Genomic DNA, 17380 nt, shown 5'->3' on the forward strand with positions numbered 1-17380 from the left:
CCCCCTCTGAAGACCTGTCCTCAGTAGGCGTAGCAAACCAGGTGGGGTCAGTCACCTCATCGTCCTGCTGCTCTTCCTCAGAATCCTCGGTGCGCTCCTCCCTCGGACTTAATGCCCTTACTACTACCTCACTGATAGAAAACTGTGTCTCATCGTCATCGGCCTCCTCACCCACTGAAAGGTCTTGAGACAGTTGCCGGAAGTCCCCAGCCTCATCCCCCGGACCCCGGGAACTTTGCAATGGTTGGGCATCAGTCACGATAAACTCCTCTGGTGGGAGAGGAACCATTGCTGCCCAATCTGAGCAGGGGCCCGAGAACAGTTCCTGAGAGTCTGCCCGCTCCTCAGAATGTCTCATTTTCATGGAGTGAGGAGGCTGGGAGGAAGGAGGAGCAGCAGCCAGAGGATTCTGAGTTGCAGCAGTGGACGCCGCAGAACTCTGGGTGGACGATAGGTTGCTGGAAGCACTTTCTGCCATCCACGACAGGACCTGCTCACACTGCTCATTTTCTAATAAGGGTCTACCGCGTGGACCCATTAAATGTGCTATGAATGTGGGGACGCCAGAAACGTGCCTCTCTCCTAATCCCACAGCAGTCGGCTGCGATACACCTGGATCAGGAGCTCGGCCTGTGCCCACACCCGGACTAGGGCCTCCGCGTCCTCGGCCGCGCCCACGTCCTCTAGGCCTACCCCTACCCCTCAGCATGCTGTATTACCAGGAATGCAGAAACACAACACTGTAATTTAATGTGCCGCTTATTGCCCTGTGGTTGTAGGCTGAGTTCGCTTACGGAACGCCAGGAAAGAATTTTGCGCAAGCCTGCTGTAACACTTAGCTGGCTGCGTATTTATTTTGAGAACTACAACCCGCAGCAGACACAGACCCAGAACACTGAGCGCAGTGACAGGCAGGCCAAATAGTTTTTTTTCAAATATTTTTTTCTAAAGGACCACTGCGTATATTTAATCTATAATATATGTCTTCTGGCCCTGCCTACACAATTCTATCCCTGTAGTATTACTGCAGGGCGCAATGCTCTGCACGGCCGATATAGCAAAAAAAAAATAAAAATGTGCAACACTGCTAAAAGCAGCCTCCACGCGGTCCTTGGTTATCCAACAGTGATCACATAAAAGTAAAAAAAAGCTAGTTTCACCTCCCGTCACGGATCCGAACTGCGAGGGAGGTGAAATTACTTATGCATCTAGCGATGCCCCCGCTGGGATCTTTATCCGCGGACCTCTCCCCAGCTTCGATGCATGCGCCCGTTACCAAAATGGCAGACGCAAGCGCAGAAGCTGGGGAGAGCCTGGGAAATTTAAAATATCCTTGCTTGTGGCTACTAAAGGTAGCTGAGAGCCTGGAGCAGTGACTGAGGGCAGCAGTGAGCAGTCCTTGATCACCGTTATCCAATGGATAATGAGGATCATGTAAAAGTTAAAAAACAGTTGAAGTTAAATGCTCCTTTCTGTTTGGGCCCCATTGTGCATACAGACATAATATTAGGACCACAATGGGTATATTTCTGAACACGGGAGAAATAAACGTATCCATTTTGGGGTGATTGTCTTCATTCATATGTGTGCTATGTTTTTAAAATGACAGAATTGCCAAAAAAATTTAAAAATCATATTTTTTTCCTTCTGCTCTGCTTAGATTCATTCAAAAACTGTGCTGTCGAAATACACAGCACACCTTTAGATGAATTCGGTAATGGGTCCAGTTTTCAAAATAGGGCCATTTGTGGAGGTTCTGCATCGTTTTGGCCGCTCAAGGGCTCTACAAGTGGGCAATGGGGCCTAAATCGCAATCAAGCAAAATTTATGTTCTGAAAACCACCGGCTGTTACTTTTGGCTTGGGCCCCGTTGTGCATACAGACATAGGGCCCCAGACTTAGGGCCACAGCGGCTATGTTTCTTAACACAGGACAAACAGAGGTATCGATTTTGGGGTGCAAATCCTCATTTTCATGTGTACTATAGAAAAAAATCCTATCTTTAAAATGACACATTTACAAAAATATGAAATTTAATTTTTTTCTCCTCCTAAATTGCATTAAAGGGGTGGTCTCGCGAAACAAAGTGGGGTTATACACTTCTGTATGGCCATATTAATGCACTTTGTAATATACATCGTGCATTAAATATGAGCCATACAGAAGTTATTCCACTTACCTGCTCCGTTGCTAGCGTCCTCGTCTCCATGGTTCCGTCTAAATTCGCCGGCAGCTTGCTTTTTTAGACGCGCTTGCGCAGTCCGGTCTTCTCCATTCAGCACGAGCCGCTTCAGTGTGCTCCCCGCTACAGCTCTTCTGCGCATGCGCAGACGAGCTGTCACTGCTCGGGAGCGCGCTGGAGCGGCCATTCTGTACCTTCCTCTGTTAGAGGAAGGTGCAGAAACTGGAGCTGCCCAGCGGAGAAGCCCAGCCCAGCCCAGCAGCCCCGAGAAGCATCCCAGGTAAGTGATGGGTCGGGGGGGGGGCTGCCGCTGCGCCGGGCTGCGCCGGGGGGGGGGGGGGGGGCTGGCGCCGGGGGAACTAGAGCTGGGCCGGGGGGGGCTGTCGCTGCGCCGGGGGGGCTGCCGCTGTGATGGGGGAACTAGCGCTAGGCCGGGGGGGGCTGTCGCTGGGCCGGGGGGGCTGCCGCTGTGATGGGGGAACTAGCGCTAGGCCGGGGGGGGCTGTCGCTGCACCGGGGGGGCTGCCGCTGTGATGGGGGAACTAGCGCTAGGCCGGGGGGGCTGTCGCTGCGCCGGGGGGGCTGCCGATGTGATGGGGGAACTAGCGCTAGGCCGGGGGGGCTGCCGATGTGATGGGGGAACTAGCGCTAGGCCGGGGGGGCTGTCGCTGTGATGGGGGGGGGGGGGGCTAGCGCCGGTTACCTTCTGCCTGGCGGTGGGTGACTGGTCGGCGGCTGCGGGGCGTCCGGTCGGCGGCTGCTTGGCGTCCGGTTGCCATGGAGACACAGCTGGCAGCGTCTCAGGAGCGCGCACGTCGGGCTGCAGCGAGCGACGGGGAAAGAGCCGGCGGCCATCTTGGGGAAACTTTTATAAGTTGCTGAAACACTGGAACGGTAAGTAGAAACCAGCTAGGAAAGTAATTTACAGGGGTAATTAGTAATGTATGTTTAATTAGGGGGACTGGGCAAAAAAAAAAAATCACTGCTTCCTCGAGACATCTCCTTTAACTCATGAAAAAAAAACTGTGGGGTCAAAATACTCATGACACCCCTCAGTGAATACATTAAGAGGTGTCGTTTTTTTAATGGATCATTTGTGGAGGTGTAAATGGGGCCCCTCCATAAATATGAATGTATTTGTTTTGTGCCTTTTATTGTCAGTGTCTTCTATGCTTATGCATTTGTGATGTGTATTGCACCTCTGCAGCACTGAATGGGTTAATGTCTGGGTTATGTCTGGGAAATGTATCATGTTGTAAGTCATGTGATCATGCTATGTATATGTGTTTGCAAGAGGTTCTGCAAGTCAGTGGGAGTCAGTGTGCGTCTGGGACTTGCCAGAGTCCAATTCAGTCCAAGGAACCTTGCAAGTAGTGGAGCCTGCCTTGGGAAAACAGAAGAGGCTGAGTGGTGGCCTAATGCTTGTCCTAGGACCAATTCACCTTGGCCTCCTCAGTGCTAAGATGGAGAACTGAGAGAGTGTGAGAGGAACCTCCAGGTAGCACTGAGTGTGACTTCTGACCGTGAGTGTATACCGGTAGAGAGCTGGAGAGAAAGAGTAAAGAAAGTTGCCTCGAGCAGAACCCCACAGATAACTGGGACTGTGGATTTGTCTGCCATCCTGTGAATCCTCCCTGTCATACCACTAATTTGTCTACACCGGTGTCCTGCTGGCTAATGCAAAGTCTGTGAACTGTTCATCATTTATTTAAGTAAGTGAGCTCTACTGACCGTCTCTGGTTTTGCTCAGAAAGTGATCCCTGTGTGTGGACTGTTTTATTTCAACTTTTGGATTCACTGCAGAGAATGAAACGATGGTGTCATGAGTGACAAAGCACCCTAAGGTAAACTGCGGATTAGTTTTTTCCTATGACACTCCCTCAGCAGTAACTTGATCGGGTTCCATGCTACCACCAAGGGAGGAGATGGTAGACCCCATGACAAAGCCTCAATCTACCCCGCCATCTCCTCGGCTGTGGGCTTGCTCCTCGAACGTTCCAGGGGTATCTATCATACTGACACATATGAGCCCTTGGTGTAGGAAAACAAAATGTTTCTCAAAATGTATGAATGTTAAATTTGTACGTCTCCTAAATAGTTAAAAAAACTTCAGTTTTTCCAATGTTCTTCCAGAATAGAGTAAACAGATGGAAGTATATATCTCATTAAAAATCTGTACAGTATGTTTGCACATATTTGAGATATTGCAGTTTAAAATGTGAAAAAATGACAAGTTTTTCAAAATGTTCCCAATTTTGGCGCTTTTAATAAATATACACAAATTCTATCAGTTTATTTTTACCACCTAAATGAAGTAAAACATGTGGTGAAAAAGCAATGTCAGAATCACTTGGATATGCAAAACCTTTACGGAGTTATTTTATATTAAAGTGACACGTGTCAGATTTCCAAAATTTGGTTAAATAAAGGAAACTTGCACAATCTATCAGCGGCTTCAACGATAGATTTTTTACAGGTTCAAATCCATCCTTAAACTAAAAGTGTGCGACTGCCACGTTTACAAGTAACTATTATGGCTCACTTTCAGCAATGTGAACGAATTTTGAGCAATATCGTTGCTTGTAAAAGGGCCTTTAAGTTGACGACCGTGCTGTTATCTTCTTTACAGATATAGATGAATGCAGCGATGATCCGGGTATCTGTGGTTCTAACCAGATCTGCCACAACACACCAGGATCATATAACTGTACTTGTGCTGAAGGATACAAAAACATTTCCAACACATGTGTAGGTGAGTACAACGTTATATTTCCATGTGTTTTTTCTTTCTCTATGGAAACTTTCAGTCAAATTTAGTACGGGCGCATTTTTGTGCCCGTACATCAGATGAATGTCTTGGCCAGACCGCAGGTCTAGTAAACCGAACTTACAGCATTATTGATCCCTATGAGACTATGAGTTCAGGTTAGTGGACTCATGGTCGGGCCAGGACACTTATCTGTAATATGGGCCCAAAAATGCCCATATTATGCTTATTTGAAAGCAGCCCTTATATGTCATTGTATTCAGTCTGACTGTCTTTGATTAACAAGTTTAATCTGTCATGATTGCATCACAATGACTTTAGCCGAGTGATCCGTGACAGATGGTCCTTCTGTGCCATCTGTCTTCAGTATTGTGAGCGTGCTCTTCTGTCCTCCGTAGCACACTGTGCTTGGTTATCTCTGTCAATCCAATAGATTTTCAATGGAGGGGCAGCATCCATTACTTGACCAGTCAGTGCTCCATTTAAAATCTGCACTGCCCAACTCTGGGGAGGAAGAATGAGGGTCTGGGGATGCCCATTACAGCGATGAGTGGGAGTTCCAATGATGGTGCACCCAATGATCATAAATATTCACCTATCCTGCTGTCAGTTCACAGTCTAGAAAAATGCTGCGGTTAGTCGGCAGCACTTCTCAATCTGTTTCTACTTTGGCCTCCCCAGTAGTTCACACAAAAATTACATATATTGTTCAATGTATAGATATACCTTTATGCCTCTTTCACACGGGCAACAAAATCATGCTCCAAAACGCAGAGAACAAAACGATGGTGTCATGAGTGACAAAGGACCGTAAGGTAAACCACGGATTAGTTTTTTCCTATGAAACTCCCAAGCAGTAACTTGGTCGGGTTCCATGCTACCATCAGGGGAGGAGATGGTAGAGCCCTTTGCAATCTTGGCTTGGTGTAGGAAAACAAAATGTTCCTCAAAATGTTAATAATCAATGTTAAATTTGTACATCTCCTAAATGGTTAAAGAAAATGAAGTTTTTCCAATGTGCTTCCAGAATAGAGTAAATAGATGGAAGTATATATCTCATCAAAAATGTGTACAGAATGTTTGCACATATTTGAGATATTGCAGTTTAACCCCTTCATGACATGGCCTATTTTGAGCTTAAGGACGCAACAATTTTTGGCGGATTTTCTTCTCCGTTTATCAAAAGTCATAACTTTTTTATTTTTCCGTTGACGCGGCCGTATGAGGGCTTGTTTTTTGCGTGGTGAACTGTAGTTTTTATCGGTGCCACTTTTCGGTACATAGACTATATTGTAAAACTTTTTTTTTTTTTTTTTAATGATAGCAGGGAGAGAAAACGCATCAATTCTGCCATAGATTTTTTTTTTTTTTTTTTACAGCGTTAATCATGCAGCATAAATGAGACATTCCATTTTTTCTGCGGGTCGGTACGGTTACAACGATACCAAAATTCTTACATTTTTTTTAGGTTTTCCCACTTTTCTGCAATAAAAACCCTTTTTCTTGGAAATCTTTTTTTTTTTCTAAATCGCTGCATTCAAAGTCCTGTAACTTTTTTATTTTTTGATGTACGGCACTCTATGAGGGCTTATTTTTTGCGAGACAAGCTGTAGATTTTATTGGTACCATTTTGGGGTACATATGGCTTTTTTGATCACTTTTATTGCGTTTTTAGTGAGGCAAAATGCTAAGAATTAGCATTTTGCCTCAGTGTTTTAGTGTTTTTTTTAGCGTTTTTTTCCGTGCACAGTCAAAAGCATGTGCAACTTATTGTACGCGTCGTTTTTTTACCTTTTTTTATGCTAATCTGAGAAAAAGCAGAAAAAAATGTTTTTTTTACTCTTTTTTTACATTTTTTTAATTCATTTTTTTAATCTTTGTTTTTTTTACACTATTTGAGTCCCTCTGAGGGACTTTAATCACTGCCCTGATGATCACTGTTATAAGGCATGGCAGAGCTACTGCTCTAGCATGCCTTATCGCTTATACAGCGATCCTAGGCATAGGCAATACAGGACGCCAGTGTCTGGCGTCCTGTTGCCATGGTGACAGGCCGGGCTCTCGCGATGACATCGCGAGTTCTGGCCGGAGACACAGAGGGAGCCGCGCTCCCTCTGTGAACTCTTTCCCTGCCGCGATCTACTTAGATCACGGCAGGGAAGGGGTTAACAGCGGGGGCGCAACTCCGATGCCCCCCCCGCTATAGCAGCGGGACGCCGGCTGTGACTGACAGCCGGCTCCGGCCGTGGAATAGCACAAGATCATATGTGATCCCGTGCTATCTCCAGGACGTAAGTTTACGCCCTGTTGCGGGAAGTACCAGGCTGCCAGGACGTAAACTTACGCCCTGCAGCGGGAAGGGGTTAAAATGCGAAAAAATTACAATTTTTTTCAAAATGTTCCCAATTTTGGCGCTTTTAATAAGTATATACAAATTCTATCAGTTTATTTTTACCACCTAAATGAAGTAAAATATGTGGCGAAAAAAGCAATGTCAGAATCACTTGGATATGCAAAACCTTTATGGAGTTATTTTATGTTAAAGTGACACATGTCAGATTTCCAAAATTTGGCCTGGTCATTAAGATGCAAGAAGGCTTGGTCACTAAGGTGGTTGAATGAAGGAAATTTGCACAATCTATCAGCGGCTTCAACGATAGATTTTGTACCGGTTCAAATCCATAATTAAACTATGATTGTGCGACTGCCGCATTTACAAGTAACCATTATGGCTCACTTTCAGCAATGTGAACGAATTTTGAGCAATATCGTTGCTTGTAAAAGGGCCCTTAGGTTGACGACCCTGATGTTATCTTCTTCACAGATGAATGCAAAACTGGTGGGATTAAATGTGGTTCTAACCAGATCTGCCGCAACACAGGAGGCTCATATAACTGTACTTGTGCTGAGGGATACAAAAACATTTCCAACAGATGTATGGGTGAGTACAACGTTATATTTCCATGTTTTTTTTTTTATCCATGGACACTTTCAGTCAAGTTTAATTTGGGTGTATTTTTGTGCCCGTACTGCGCATTGCGTTTTGTAGCAATGATTTTGTAGCCCGGGTGAAACAGGTCTAAGGCCTCCTTCACACGGGCGACACGATATGGACACAAGAAAATGGCTGCGATATCGCATCGGTGGTCCATGCAGTATTGCTGCAATTGCTCACGGGGATACTGCGATTTTATGGCGCTACAAAGTCGCATGACCTTATAGCAGCACTTACAAGTATTTTCGGGAGGGGGGGTGTCTTGAAATATAAGCCTTACCCTGAAAATAAGCCCCGAGCTGCAAAACATAAAACTGCTGCTTCTTCTCCCCGGTCCCCAGCACTGGTCTTCAGCATCTCTTATGGCCGGGGATTGGAAAATCCCTGTCTCCAGGAAGTGCTGCCTCTCATTGGCTGAATGCTGTGACTTTCATTGGCTGTAATTGATTCATCAAGCACTGGCTCTGATTGGCTGAGTTGTGGCCCTCAGCCAATCAGAGGCAGCACTTCTTGGAGGCGGAGATTTTCTAATCCCTGGCCAGAAGAGATGCTGAAGACAACTGCTAGGGACTAGGGTGAAGAAGAGCCGGAGCCAGACAGCGCTTCTTAGATGATATATGTGTTTTGTTTTTTTCTGCAACTAGGACTTAGATTAGGGCTTTGGTAGTAGGATTTCCTACTGTCAAAGTGGCATCGCACCGCACAAAAATTGTGTTTTCGTGTGATGCAATGCAACATAGAGGAAGGAGCTGTAGGGAAACATGGGCTATAAAACCTCGCAGGTCGCGAAACCCACAAGGTTTTTGAATTGCAATGTCACACGCTACAAAACATTGCAAATGTGAAGGAACCCATAGGAAAGCATGGGCTTCACATACATGCAATTTGTCGCAACGTGAGAAAATCGCGCAACTTTGTCGCCGTGTGATCAAGGCCTAAAGGATACATCTGACTTTGTCCTTTCATTATTATTTTAATTTTTTTTCCCATTTCCTCATTACAAAAACCATAAGTTTTTATTTTCCATCAACATAACCGTAGGAGGGCTTGTTTTTTTTGTAGGACAAGTTATATTTTTCATTATCATTATTTTTGAAAAAAAAAAACACCATCACTCACCTCTCTGCTAGTGCGCTGCTCTCCCACCGCCGCTCTTGTCCTGCGTTGCCTTGTTTAAATGCTCTGCAGTGGTCATGATGGTTGTTTACCCACATGACCAGTGCAGCCAATAGTATCATACCCCAGTATAGGAGAGTGGGGTAAGAAGCTAATCATCCTGATTTGTGGTCTAGTGACTTCTTTTGCCCTTTCTTCTTTTTATCCACCTCTAGCCATTGACTATAATGTGACCTGCTCTGATTGGTCATCTTATAGTATGATTGTACAGTTTCTGATGGAATGCGTTTCTATACAGAAAGTTGTATGTTGTTTCTGTCATCTATGACTGTCCCCAGCTGTCATCAACAATGGTGATATGGATGCTGATATTGATCCGGTCACGGTGTATTTCATCACAAATGTCTGATACATCCAACACAGTTTTATTTATATGATCCTGCATATCAGAACTCCTGCCTAGTATTCCCAGATAGGAATTTACTGACATATGGCAGACATGCAGGAACCACACTATTATCCTCCAGATGGGGTGAAAAGTTGACCGTTGATATAAAACTTAAAGGTATATTAACTAATGTACACCAGAATTGTGGTGTAGATAAATTGCAAATTTTTGCACAAGACCTGCTTGCGCCAAAAATTAGCAATTTTTTCTTCACCTGTAACGGTCCTGCGACTTTTCTGGAAAGTGGGTGGGTTTGGTGGGAGGGGTTGTAGTTGCTCTGGACTGACAAATTAATTTATAATTTACGCCACAAACTGGGGTAAATTATTCCAGAGATACACTACCGTTCAAAAGTTTGGGGTCACCCAAACAATTTTGTGTTTTCCATGAAAAGTCACACTTATTCACCACCATGCGTTGTGAAATGAATAGAAAATAGAGTCAAGACATTGACAAGGTTAGAAATAATGATTTGTATTTGAAATAACATTGTTTTTACATCAAACTTTGCTTTCGTCAAAGAATCCTCCTTTTGCAGCAATTACAGCATTGCACACCTTTGACATTCTAGCTGTTAATTTGTTGAGGTAAGCTTGTGAAATTGCACCCCACGCTTCTAGAAGCATCTCCCACAAGTTGGATTGGTTGGATGGGCACTTCTGGCGTACCATACGGTCAAGCTGCTCCCACAACAGCTCAATGGGGTTCAGATCTGGTGACTGCGCTGGCCACTCCATTACCGATAGAATACCAGCTGCCTGCTTCTGCTGTAAATAGTTCTTGCACAATTTGGAGGTGTGTTTAGGGTCATTGTCCTGTTGTAGGATGAAATTGGTTCCAATCAAGCGCTGTCCACTGGGTATGGCATGGCGTTGCAAAATGGAGTGATAGCCTTCCTTATTCAGAATCCCTTTTACCCTGTACAAATCTCCCACCTTACCAGCACCAAAGCAACCCCAGACCATCACATTACCTCCACCATGCTTAACAGATGGCGTCAGGCATTCTTCCAGCATCTTTTCATTTGTTCTGCGTCTCACAAACGTTCTTCTTTGTGATCCAAACACCTCAAACTTGGATTCATCCGTCCACAACACTTTTTTCCAGTCTTCCTCTGTCCAATGTCTGTGTTCTTTTGCCCATCTTAATCTTTTTCTTTTATTGGCCAGTCTCAGATATGGCTTTTTCTTTGCCACTCTGCCCTGAAGCCCAAAATCCCGCAGCCACCTCTTCACTGTAGATGTTGACACTGGTGTTTTGCGGGTACTATTTAATGAAGATGCCAGTTGGGTACCTGTGAGGCGTCTGTTTCTCAAACTAGAGACTCTAATGTGCTTATCTTCATGCTTAGTTGTGCAACGCGGCCTCCCACTTCTTTTTCTACTCTGGTTAGAGCCTGTTTGTGCTGTCCTCTGAAGGGAGTAGTACACACCGTTGTAGGAAATCTTCAATTTCTTAGCAATTTCTCGCATGGAATAGCCTTCATTTCTAAGAACAAGAATAGACTGTCGAGTTTCAGATGAAAGTTCTCTTTTTCTGGCCATTTTGAGCGTTTAATTGACCCCACAAATGTGATGCTCCAGAAACTCAATCTGCTCACAGGAAGGTCAGTTTTGTAGCTTCTGTAACGAGCTAGACTGTTTTCAGATGTGTGAACATGATTGCACAAGGGTTTTCTAATCATCAATTAGCCTTCTGAGCCAATGAGCAAACACATTGTACCATTAGAACACTGGAGTGATAGTTGCTGGAAATGGGCCTCTATACACCTTTGTAGATATTGCACAAAAAAACAGGCATTTGCAGCTAGAATAGTCATTTACCACATTAGCAATGTATAGAGTGCATTTGTTTAAAGTTAGGACTAGTTTAAAGTTATCTTCATTGAAAAGTAGTGCTTTTCCTTCAAAAATAAGGACATTTCAATGTGACCCCAAACTTTTGAACGGTAGTGTATATGTCTCACTGGGACGAGGCGTATGTATTTCAGTGAAGGCGTACGGATGTGCTGGGATGCGATGAATGCGTTCACCTTCTCATTGATTCAACGCACTGTTTGCTGGGGGGAAATCTTACTAAACCCGGCACAAGAAATGCTGGACTTAGTAAATTCCTCCCTTTATATAATCTGCTGTAACTGTCTTTGTACATTTCCCTTTATAGTGTACATCCCGTGTCCAAAAGGAGTTATATGTGCTAAAAAAAATAACTCCATATCATACACCTGCCAAGACAGAGGATACAGAATATTTTCACTGGGAGTACCGCCCCCACTATGCATTGGTGAATATCAGTGCTCCTGCTGTATTAGCACATGCTTGCTTCATGTTTGTATGCTTCCTGTTGCGTGATATTATAAACTATCATTTATTGCTTTCTTGTACCAATGCTTCGGTGTTTACTACCAATTCTAATTTAATATTTAGGATAAAAGTATGATGATCAAATTAAAACTAGTTAGTTACAAAATCTTCTAATACACCTTTATAGGGAATTAGCTTGTTTTCCGTGTGGAATTTGGTCCGCGTTTTGCTGTATATTGAAACATAAAAAGTTGAAATAGTGAAAGGACTGTAACTGCAATTTGCCACCAGTACAGTTCTGTACATTTTTGGTCTTGTCATCTTTTGCCAGGATATACAGGTTTTGTGGGCTTTATACATGTGAGCACGCCACATACAGTTGCCCATGAGAAAAACATGTTTTTTCTAAATGTACACCTGCTACTTTAAGTGTTTGCCCTTGAGCCTTATTGATTATCATCACAAATGCTCTTTTTAGAGGGAATTGCAGCCTTTTGAATTGAAAAGGCAAATCCGTCAGTATTATCGGTATGCGTGGAATTAAAACACTTTCTGCTTTTGCTATTCCAGTCATAATAATGGCTCTTACAATATTTCACCCTATGTGCGTAATTTTTAATCGTGTGCCATTGCACAGTTTTGGCGCATCAAGATTACGTATTAATAGGACCAAAACAGCAACTTTTCCCTTCAGGCCTCAGTCACACGGGCGTTTTAACGAACAAATTTTTGACCGCATTAGTTATGCGTTCAAAAATTTGCGTGACCGAAGTGGGTATCACGGCAGAAAAAACACTGCTAGCAGCTATTATCCACTCAAAAAGAGCACTGCCCGCTACCCGGTGCTGCGGCTGTGACAGCTGCCACAGGGGATTCCTGCTGTGGCAGAGTAGAGCAATGTTCTTCTATTGAATTTAATGGAGCCAGCAATATAGCCAATCAGAGGCAGCACTCACGCATTTATGAATTCATGAATGGGTGAGTGCTGCTTCTGATTGGCTGAGCACAGGGACCAATCAGAGGCAGCTCTCAGCTGTCATTCAATAGCTGAGAGCTGCCTCTGATTGATCAAAGTGCTCAGCCAATCAGAGGCAGTCCATTCAGCAGGCAGGGATTTTAAATCCCCATCTGCTGGATACTCCTCAGAGCAGTGCAGAAGAAGAGCGGGCTGGACGCGGCTGAGCCCCAGCAGCTGCAAAGAGGTGAGTATACATTTTTAAAAATTTTTTACACATTTTTGGATTGATTTTCAGGGAAGAGCTTATATTTTACTTGATAAATTTTCCAGATAAATCATAGCCCATGTCCTTCCTCAAGATGCAAGCTATCTCCCTGTCAAATTTCATCGAAATCGCTTCAGCGGTTTAGCCATGAAAAATTAACAAACAGGCTGACAGGGTTACTTTCACATTTATAATATTAATATAAATAGGTGCCGATGTAGAAGAGTTGTGCTCTGTTATTGCTGCATGGAGTGACAATCGCTCTCATGGACCCAACACATCCATGTATTACACTGACCTCAGTGCGTAACGTTTCAAGCTTGACAAAGACCAGTAGAAGACTGGTCAAAACGTTGCAGCCAAATTTTATGACTGAGGAATAAAGTTTGTTGTATTTTACTGCATCTGAGTGCTGCCTCTACACCTCACTTTCTCCTTGGATTGTGGAATCGTGGTCCGGGTTCCGACTGAGGCTGTGCACCCCTGGATCCTGCCCTTGCAGGGCAATGAATGAGTGCTGCTTGTACGGTATTTTTTCCCCATAACAAAGATAGGACATGCGTGTGCATGTTGGCCCCGAGGTGCGCGAAAGATAGAACATGGTCTATCTTTGCTGCGCACTTTCCATAGGCTGCTATGGGAGCCTTGAAAGCACTCAGCCTGCACCTTAGATCATGTGAACGGGCAACTTCACGGAGCTTCCCTTATTTGCCTATTACCCAGAGGAGCATGAATGGCCTTTTCAGTCTCCTCACTCACCATCTGGGTGCTCTCTCTAAGGAGAAAAGATAGTGTTTCTGACGCAGGTCATAGCTCTTTTTAACCCCTTACTTACCTCCTCCCCAGATCCCGAGATGGGAGAAGGGGTCGGGGCTAAGTCCCAGCAGCCGAAGCTTCTGTAATGAGTGGTAGGGAACTGCTGTAGTGTAGAGGGGTAAGAAGAGCATCACTCCCCTCTACAACTGGATTTGCATGTAAATACAGATGGATTTAGTTAGCCAGCCACAAAAGGAAGGCTTCTTAAAGGGGTTGTCCCGCGCCGAAACAGGTTTTTTCTTTTTTCAATAGCCCCCCCGTTCGGCGCGAGACAAACCCGATGCAGGGGTAAAAAAAACCAAACCGTCCGGTACTTACCCGAATCCCGGCGCTGCTGCGACTTCGTACTTACCTTGCTAAGATGGCCGCCGGGATCTTCACCCACGGTGGACCGCAGGTCTTCTCCCATGGTGCACCGTGGGCTCTGTGCGTTCCATTGCCAATTCCAGCCTCCTGATTGGCTGGAATCGGCACACGTGACGGGGCGGAGCTACGAGGAGCCGCTCTCCGGCACGAGCGGCCCCATTCAGAAGAAAGAAGACCGGACTGCGCAAGCGCGTCTAATCGGGCGATTAGACGCTGAAATTAGACGGCACCATGGAAACGAGGACGCTAGCAACGGAGCAGGTAAGTGAATAACTTCTGTATGGCTCATAATTAATGCACGATGTACATTACAAAGTGCATTAATATGGCCATACAGAAGTGTATAACCCTACTTGCTTTCGCGGGACAACCCCTTTAAGTAACGAACCTGTTTTACTGGAATCTGTGCTAATTTAATTGATCTAGGGTTAAAGCATAACCTATCAGTGATTGGCATAACTTATACAACTCATATATGATTAGATATACCACATACATGACTAGACATACCACTACTAAAATAAACTGCTTCAAAGTCCAACAAGACTATGAACATATACTTTTCTGCTCCTATTAAAAGCACAGCATAAGGATGGGGGAATACCCCCTAGAGACATGTGATGTACGCAAAGGGTATACACCTACCACAGCTTGAGAACCTATGAACTAGATTATTGCAACTTCAACGTGTTTGGTTTTCCCACTAACATTCTTGCACCCCTCCAAATCATCCTTATTTCCAATTTCTTGTTAATTTACCTCTATCCATGTATCTCTACCTTTCTCTATCAAGTCCTTCACTGACTACCTGTTGCCCAGTTAATAGATTTTAAAGTCCCAACAATGACATTTGTGGCTGTCCACAACCTGTCCCCTTCATACATCTCCGACCTAATAGCCTGATACCTCCCCACATAAAATCTTCGGTCCCCACAAAACCTTGTGGGGACCGAAGATTGCTGTTCTCTTGTCTTTTCTTTTCCAAGATTTCTACCGCGCTTCCTCTACACTCCGGAATGCACTACCCTAACACACGAGACTCTCTCCAACTGTAACCCCTGAAATAATTTGCCAATCAGGAAGACATGGTTATATTACTTGTTCTTAGAAATTGTCCATATATTATGTATTTAATCCCCATTTGTATTTCATATATAAGGCCTCTTTAGGGTCCATACACATTGCTCTGCCTTGTACATGAGGCCTAATGGTAGTAATAATAATACCCACTGTGATGAGAACTAGTTGACCCTGTAGACCCATGAGCAGAATGACGGCTCACATTTACCCCTATCAATATACTGTCCACGCACTTCAGCTGCAGTGTGCTGATATATGGACATTAATATCTGTTATTCACTATAAATGCTTGCGGTTAACAGGCTCTAACATATCTTTTCTTTTTAGAAAATCCATGTAACTTTAATAGTTCATTGTTGAAGGAAAAGGAGAACTGTGATAAGAGTCAAGTAAGTATTGTAGTTATGCAAATGTAAAGACGCTATTATCTAGTTACAAGCCGTGTCTTAAATACGTAAGGTCCAAAAGTGACGTAAATGATGGAGAACCAGCCCAACAGAGGATCCTCCGGAGGGACCAGGCTGTGATACAGTAATTGAGTCTTAGAGGCATTCTTCTCACCAAAATAGGTTATCAAAAACTAATCACTAAGGCCATTGTTCTAATATACAGAACTTTGTTGCCAGAAGCAGAGAGCTCCATGTATTCTGCAGTGGTCCGGCATCATACTGAAGCCTGAGTCCCACTTAAAGGGGTGGTCTCGCGAAAGCAAGTGGGTCTATACACTTCTGTATGGCCATATTAATGCACTTTGTAATATACATCGTGCATTAAATATGAGCCATACAGAAGTTATTCACTTACCTGCTCCGTTGCTAGCGTCCCCGTTGCCATGGTTCCGTCTAACTTCGGTGTCTTCTTGCTTTTTTAGACGCGCTTGCGCAGATGCATCTTCTCCCTTCGGCTGGTCTTGGAAGCATCGGAGTTTTGGCTCCGCCCCCTTTTCGCGTCATCGCGTAGCTCCGCCCCCGTCATGTGCCGATTCCAGCCAATCAGGAGGCTGGAACCGGCACACGTCATGGGGCGGAGCTACGCGATGATGCGTACAAGGGGGCGGAGCCAAAATGCCGATGCTGCCGAGCGGAGCCGAAGGGAGAAGAAGGGAGAAGACGGATCTGCGCAAGCGCGTCTAAAAAGGCAAGAAGACACCGAAATTAGACGGAACCATGGCGACGGGGACGCTAGCAACGGAGCAGGTAAGTGAATAACTTCTGTATGGCTCATATTTAATGCACGATGTATATTACAAAGTGCATTAATATGGCCATACAGAAGTGTATAGACCCACTTGCTTTCGCGAGACCACCCCTTTAAGTGAATGCAGTACCACTGCACATTGTGCCGAGCTGCCTGCCTCCAGCAATTAAGCTACTCTGTACATTAAAATACCAAGCCCCATGATTAGCTGATTAACCCAGCAGATCGCCTATTGATTACCTATTAATAGGTCATCAGTCTTACAAGTAGGACAAGAAGGGGATATTCACCTTAGAAGGAAACGGAGACTGGAATCCTAGGTTATGTTCACACCACATTTGAGCTTCCGTCCAAGGGTTCCATCCTGGTTTTCATCCAAAATCCTGAAAACGTGAACGAGATAGTTTTCGTCCAACCGTTCTATCTCTGTCATTCTACAAAGCTGTTGAAGCAGAAATCAATAGGTCTCCGTTTCAACAGGTTTCTTTTCATTTATGACATTTTGTGCCAAAAGGAATATTATAGTCCACAAAGTTCAAATGTAGAGTGAACATACCCTTAAACGACCTTACGGTCCTGGAGAAACAAAGATGGCTGCACCAGTTTTCTGACCACCTGATGTACACTGTGCATTAATGTGCATTGGTAGTCTAAGACCCTGCTCTTGCAGTGTCTGAGGAGCGGGCCCTCAGCCTAGGAGACAGCAGGGTAGGTCTGGCCTTTGTCACGGGGCTCTACCATCTCCCACCCTGAGGGTAGCACAGGACCCGTCCAAGTAGCTGAGAGACGGCCTACAAACAGGGAGCCCACGGTGCAATGTACCTAGGCTTCAGTTTGTCACGAGTGATGCCACTGCTCCTTCCTTAGCAGTGGATCCGGACAATGAA

At 44.7% G+C, this 17380-nt stretch overlaps 2 protein-coding genes across 3 annotated transcripts in view; both read left to right on the plus strand.

Annotated features, from left to right (window-relative positions):
• Nucleotides 1-17380, plus strand: part of ADGRE5 (adhesion G protein-coupled receptor E5) — a 367255-nt gene that overhangs the window by 59278 nt on the left and 290597 nt on the right. The gene's annotated exons all lie outside the window — the stretch shown is intronic.
• Nucleotides 1-17380, plus strand: part of LOC136613168 (adhesion G protein-coupled receptor E3-like) — an 81465-nt gene that overhangs the window by 20617 nt on the left and 43468 nt on the right. The window contains exons 6-8 of the mRNA XM_066594013.1: nt 4812-4934; nt 7774-7890; nt 15624-15685. Coding sequence (XP_066450110.1) covers nt 4812-4934; nt 7774-7890; nt 15624-15685 — 302 coding nt within the window. The remainder of the gene's footprint in view (nt 1-4811; nt 4935-7773; nt 7891-15623; nt 15686-17380) is intronic.

The sequence above is a fragment of the Eleutherodactylus coqui genome, chromosome 2 (assembly GCF_035609145.1).
Source record: "Eleutherodactylus coqui strain aEleCoq1 chromosome 2, aEleCoq1.hap1, whole genome shotgun sequence".
NCBI classification, from domain to species: Eukaryota; Metazoa; Chordata; class Amphibia; order Anura; family Eleutherodactylidae; genus Eleutherodactylus; species Eleutherodactylus coqui.